Raw genomic sequence first — 6,856 nt, 5'->3', positions numbered from 1 at the left:
GCGGGTTCGAGACCCGCCTGGGCAGCGAGACCTCATCTCTACAATAAATTTTTTAAAAATTAGCCGGGCGTGGTAGTGCGCGCCTGTAATTCCGGTTACTCGGAAGGCTGAGGCAGAATGATCGCCGGAGCCAGCAGGTCGAGGCTGCGGTGGCCGGGAGCGGCCACGGCACTCCAGTCTGGGTGACAGAGTGAGACTCCAACTCAAAAAAAAAAAAAAGAAAGAAATGACTTTGTTTATCCCTATTAACATTCCTTGCTTTGAAATCTATGCTGTTTGATATTAATATAACCATTCCAGCTTCTTTAGATGAATATTATAGTTTTGTTTTGTTTTGTTTTGGAGACAGGGTCTCACTCTTTCACCCAGACTGGAGTGCGATGGTATGATTGTGAATACAGCTCACTGCAGCCTTGATTTCCTGGGCTCAAGTGAGCATAATCAATACCTGAGTCTCCCATGTAGCTAGAACTATAGATGTGTGCCACTATGATTGGCTAATTTTTTTTACATTGTTATTTTTTAGAGACAGGGTCTTGCTATGTTGCTCAGGGTGGTCTAGAACTTCTGCCTCAGCCTCCCAAAGTGCTGGGATTACAGGCATGAGCCAACGCACCCAGCCCTTTTCCATCTTTTTACTTTCAACCTATTTGTCCCCTTATATTTGAAATATGACTCCTGTAGGCAGTATACAGTTAGGTCTTGCTTTGTTTTTCAGTTGGACAATTTCTGCATTATAATTGGTATAGTTAGACCATGTACACTTAGTGTTAACAGTTGATATCGTTAGCTTTAAACCTATCATCTTATTATTTGTTTTCTATTTGTCCTATCTGTTCTTTGTTCCTTTCTTGTCTTTTTCTGCTTCCTTTTGAGTTAATCGAATATTATTCTGTTTTCGTTTTATTTCCTTTGTAAGTTTATCAGCTATATTACTTTGTTATTTTGTTATCTTTGGATTCATAGGCTGCATATGTAACTTATCAAAGTCTATTTTCAAATGATATTATCCCACTTCATGTATAGAACACTTCCACCTCTCACCTCCTGGGTTTCCTGTGACTGTTGTCATACATCTTACTTTTACAGATGTTATACTTCCCACACTGCAGTTATTATTTTTGTTTGAACAGTCAATCGTGTTTCTAAGGAAATTTACACAACAAGGAAAATTTGCATATTTACCCATGTAGTTAACATTTCTTTTCTTTTTTACTTTATTTTATTATAAAGATGCAGGATACAAGTCAGGTCTACGTGCTAGTGAAGTTTGTGCCTCCAGCTGGTCCTCACTTCCCCTGGTTGAGGATCAGGTACCTAAATGTCATGTGTCCCCCTAATTAACATTTCTGATGTTCTTTATCCACTTGTGAAAATTCAGTTTTCCACCTAGTAGCACTTCTGTCTGCCTGAAGGACATTTTTTTTTTTAGTTGGAGTCTCACTCTGCTGCCCAGACTGGAGTGCAGTGGCCGCTCCCGGCCACCGCAGCCTCGACCTGCTGGGCTCTGGTGATCCTTCCGCCTCAGCCTTCCGAGTAGCCGGAATCACAGGCATGCACCACCACGCCCGGCTGATTTTTTATTTATTGTAGAGATGAGGTCTCGCTGCCCAGGCGGGTCTCGAACCCGCGGGCTCAGGCAATCCACTCACCTCAGCCTCCCAAAGGCGCGGGATTACAGGCTGAGCCACCGAACCCGGCTCTGAAGGACATTTTTTGACATTTTCTTAGAGCAGGTCTGCTGGTGATGAATTCTGTCACCTGTATGTCTCACAAATTCTTTATTTTGCCTTCATTTTTGAAAGACATGTTCACTGAGTATAGAATTCTAGGCTGATCTTTTTATTTTTCTGTCAGTACTTTCACTATTCTCTCTATTCCCTTAATCATTTCCACCTCTTCTTGCTGGAGGCTGTTCTAGTTCAAGTTTTAAAAGTCTTAAAAGGAACACAACATAGTAAGGGGGTTAAGAACAAAGGCTCCACCTGGGATCAGAAACCACTCTGCCACTAATTAGCGCTGTGACCATGGCCAAGTTATTCAACCTCTGTGGAGTCAGGATTCTCCGTATCTGAAATGGGTATCATGCTAAGACATCCCTTCCAAGGATACCAGAAGAATATAATAGCATAAAACAAGCAAAGCCCATCATTAAAAAGGTGCAGAAGTCAGATATGGAAGGCTTAGGAAACAGTATTTATGTGAGATAGCGATAGCATTATTTACCCCAGAGGACTCTTCTGGGAGACTGTTTATAACAAATTGAAATTGTATCAATGAGCAGTTAACTATATTAATTCCATAAGCCCATGGGCCTTTTTGAGACAAATGCATATAAACTATGCTCAAACTAGCAATAGAACAATTTGAGAATGGGACAAACTGCATTGCTGTATCAACTCGAACTTTGATTTTAGCTTAAACAGACTAACAAGACAGCATAAGGAGACCCTCAGCCTCAAAGCAACACTATCTGAGGGTTGAGTAAATTAGTGTCTTGGAGCTAAGCACGGTGGAAAATGGGTGTCATGGAACTCCTACTCTCTTGGGACCCAAGACAAGTCAAATTAATGTCGAGAAATTCTAAAATCACAGCAAACATGCGTATGACCAAAATGATAAACATAGTTACTCCACCAGCGTGGGAGAACAGTATCCCCTAGAATAAACAATAGTCATAAAGTCTTGTATTGTGTGGCGCTGTCATGGTGGTGTGTAACTCCACAGTAGGGACACATTGTTCATCTTCTTTGCATTTAATTCCTTTTACAGAGAGAAAATTTTGTGAGCAGATACAATTACTAGCATGAACATTCTTTGTGAGGGTAGTTAAAAGACCCACACAATCTCTCTTCTTTTTTTCTTCCTTTATTTTTTATTTTTATTTTTTTGAGACAGGTTCTCACTCTGTCGCTCAAACTGGAGTGCAGTGGCACAATCATAGCTCATTGCAGCCTCTAACTCCTGGATTCAAGCCATCCTCCTGCCTCAGCCTCCCCAGTAGCTGTGACTACAGGCACAAACCACTGTGCCTGGCCAAGCTCTCTTCATATCCTTGTTTTTCTCTCAGCCCAATCTTCCCTGCCCCTTTGCTCATTTTCCCATCTTTCATCTACCCACTTCCCCGCCCCTAGCAAGACAGGAAAGTAAATCTTGCATTAGGCAACATTATCAAAGTGATTTTCAGTGTGACTTTCTCTGCAGAACGTGTTACTTCTTACTTTCTCAAATATTACTTGCCTACTCAAATACTACCTATCCCTGAATATTCATTTGAACTTTTGAAGCTTTTCTCTATTATTCCAGCCCATGTTAATCCTCCTTACCAATACAGCCCTTAATTACAGAGTGTTTATATTTTTCAATATATTTAAGACGACCATCTTAGCCTCTCACCTAAACAATAAATTCCTCAAGGGCAGTAGCTATATTTGAAGTACTTAAGTTAGCCTTATTATAAAGTGCAAAAGAGATTCACTAAATGGTTAAAGATAGGTGACGGCATGGATGGAATGAATGAATTCTGATGGTGTCTCTGTGAGCTTTTAGCATCAGGATTAACCAATAGTTTCAGCAATGAGCTCAGACCTTCAGTTTTAGATCTTTACTCATGTAAGATCTAATATAAGAGTTTACTTATATAGGAGGAAAAGGTAGCCGGGCACAGTGGCTCATGCCCTAATCCCAGCACTTTGATAGGCTGAGGTGAGAGGATTGTCTGAGACTAGCCTGGGCAACTTGGGGAGACCTCATCTCTACAGTAAATTTAAAAATTACTTGGGTGTAGTGTCTGTAGTCCCAGCTACTTGGGAGGCTGAGGCAAAAGGATCGCCTGAGCCCAGGAGGTCGAGGCTAAGGTAGCTGTGAGCATGCCACTGCGCTCCAGTCAGGGTGAAAGCCAGGGTGACTCAAAAAAAAAAAAGAACAGAGAGAGAAGAGGGTGAGAAGAGTGGTATATATCAGTGCTTGTTTTATATTTGCATATAGCTCGAACTATGAATATTAAAGAGATACACACACACATAAATTATTGCAAAGAAAGAAAAACAGAGGGAAAGAAAAAGCAAGCCAGATAATGCTCAAAGTATTCTAACCAACCATAAAAAAGACTCTGGTGTCAAACATTTTAAATTGAACATTTTTCATCTTTTCTCTCATACAGGTTTCTTCCTGAGCGTGCCTTGGAAGCTATAAACCGTGTACAGAACGTTCGATTTGAAGCTGTGGTTAGCCACAAAACCAAAATGAAATGACTAAATAAACTCCAGCCAGAAATATATTCCCGTTAATGATGGGACCTCAGTCTAGAGTTGATACTTCAAAGCCTCGTTTTACTTTTTTTCAGTCCTCCTCATATTTAAAACTTTGGTTTGACCCTAACAGCCATGAAATGAAAAAGACTAATGACCTAACGTTCTGTTTCTCAAGAATATTAATGTGGTTTTCAATTGTCAGATCTGTTCTTCATTTTCTGCCTCTTTTTAAAACTTACATGGACATACTTCAAAGGTTGTTTTTCTTTTTTCTTTCTTTCTTTTCTTTTTTTGAGTTGGAGTCTCACTCTGTCACCTGGGCTAGAGTGCAGTGGCACACTCATGGCCATCACAGCCTCGACCTGCTGGGCCCACGCAATCCTTCTGCTTCAGCCTTCCAAGTAGCTGGAACTACAGGTGTTCACCACCACGTCCAGCTAATTTTTTGATTTATTGTAAAGATGAGGTCTCACCATGTTGCCCAGGCTGATCTCAAGGCAATCTTCTTGTCTCAGCTTTCCAAAGTGCTGGGATTACAGGTATGAGCCACCATGCCCATCTGGTTGTTTTTCTTTAAGACACTTTAATCTGGTTTGTTTTTTCCATTTAAAAGTGGACAAAAGCTTCCTCCCTGAGAGTAAGCACAAAGAGAACTTATTTATACAGACAAGCTAAAGACTATTCTCCAAGTAGCCTTCCAATCTGTAGCCGGGTCACAGAAAGTCAACGAGAACAGAATGAGCTTACAGCTAAGAGACCAAGCTCCAACTAGCAGTCAGGTGCCAAGGGACAGCCAGGTTACTTCTGTGAGAGTCAACATGCATGAGGTTTTGCAAGCCTCTGCCTTGCAAAAAAAAAAGTGCAGCCCTATTCTGACTTTACTACTTGATTCTGTCCTTTGTATAAATTCCTACATGCATCAAAAGTAGACCCTGCCTACTTTCTAACTTTTTTATAATCTCTTAAAACACTACATTATATCACAAATGGTGACTGGACTCTACCTTGAATCTGAGTATCTAAAGTTCTAAACCCATGATAACCTTTCTTTGTAATTTCTGCTTCCATGTATCATTGGTCCTGGAGATGTTTAGACAATTTTGAGGTTTAAAAATCAGAGCTAGGCCAGGTGCCATGGCTTATGCCTACAATCCCAGTGTTTTTGGGAGGCAAAAGTGGGAGGCTCGCTTAAGCACAGGAGTTTGAGACCAGCCTGGGCAACACAGTGAGACCTTATTTCTATAGAAAATAAGAAAATTAGCTGGATGTAGTAGCACATACCTGCAATCTCAGCTCTCGGTAAGCTGAGGCGGGAGGATCACTTGAGCCCAAGAGTTTGAGGTTACAGTGAGCTATGATCATGCCACTGCACTCCAGCCTAGACAACAGAGCAAGACCCTATCTCTAAAAAAAAAATAAAGCTAACACAGGAAAAGGAACCAGACTGGTTATTTAATATTGGACAATGAATCTGAGAGAAAGAAAAAAAATCATTTTCTTAATAAAAAGAAAATATAACCTCCACTACACCAAGACTAACCTTGTTTTGTGTTTTGTACATGTATTATAGAATGCTTCTGCATTGACTACCCTGTTGCTTTTATTAAAAACAAATGATTTTGTCCAGGCTCAGTGGCATAGCCTATAATTCCAGGCTGTGGAGGCCAAGGTAAGTGGATTGCCTGAGCCCGTGGGTTCGAGACCAGTCCGAGAAACTTGGCAAGACCTCGTCTCTGCAATAAATAAAAAATTAGCCAGGTGCGGTAGTGTGCACTTGTAATTTCGGCTACTTGGAAGGCTGAGGTGGAAGGATGGCCGGAGTCCAGCAGGTTGAGGCTGCGGTGGCCGGGAACAGCCACTGCACTCCAGTCTGGGTGACAGAGTGAGACTCCAACTCAAAAAAAAAAAAAAAAAAAGATTTTAAAAAACACTAATAAGAACAATTTATTAAAAACAAGTATATTGTTGTGCTTTAAAGAAATGACCTCTTACAATTATAAAATAAAAAGTCTGTGTACATCAAGACCTGAGATTCTGGATGGCAATAGCAAGATCTGGTAGTATTAAACAGATCAGAGGGTTTTCTCAGCTCCAGCTTCTTTGGTGGTATGTTGGGTTAGCAACTAACGCTTTCTATGCATGACACTGAGCAGAGCACTGTTCTGAGATTTTTTTCCTAGTAACTTGGGCAATAATTTTTGTTTATAATATTCTTTTAATTGCCTTATAACTAAGAACTTTATGAGTGAAACCTTAAAATGTATTCCTCAAAAGCAGCCAGATGTGGTGGCTCAAAGTGTAATCCCAGCACTTTGGGAAATCAAGGCAAGAGGATTGCTTGAGCCCAGGAGTTCAGGACCAGCCTGGGCAACATAGCAAATCTTGACTAAAAAGAAAAACTAAGTGAGGTGGCTGAGGTGGAAAGATCACCTAAGCCCAGGAGATTGAGGCTGTGGTGAGTTGTGATCGTGCCAGAGCACTCCAGCCTGGGTGACAGAGTGAGACTCCGACTTAAATAAAATAAAAATAAAAGCATGGTAATAATATTTTAAAAGAAAAATATAACCGGGCTCGGTGGCTCAGCCTATAATCCTGCACTTTGG

The 6,856-nt window shown here is 40.9% G+C and overlaps 1 protein-coding gene across 2 annotated transcripts in view; it reads left to right on the top strand.

The window, feature by feature from the left end:
* HSD17B13 (hydroxysteroid 17-beta dehydrogenase 13) overlaps window positions 1-4,356 on the top strand; it is a 23,011-nt gene extending 18,655 nt beyond the window's left edge. For both annotated transcript variants that reach the window (XM_008052354.2, XM_008052355.1), the window contains one exon: window positions 4,163-4,356. In XM_008052354.2, coding sequence (XP_008050545.1) covers window positions 4,163-4,253 — 91 coding nt within the window. In that variant the 3' untranslated portion in view covers window positions 4,254-4,356. The remainder of the gene's footprint in view (window positions 1-4,162) is intronic.
* Window positions 4,357-6,856: the final 2,500 nt, after the last annotated feature.

Source organism: Carlito syrichta, unplaced genomic scaffold (genome assembly GCF_000164805.1).
Source record: "Carlito syrichta isolate Samal-C Ts95f unplaced genomic scaffold, Tarsius_syrichta-2.0.1 Scaffold273549, whole genome shotgun sequence".
In the NCBI taxonomy this organism is placed as follows: Eukaryota; Metazoa; Chordata; class Mammalia; order Primates; family Tarsiidae; genus Carlito; species Carlito syrichta.
Note: the sequence above shows the minus strand (reverse complement) of the source record. Positions and strands in the feature narration are given on the sequence as shown.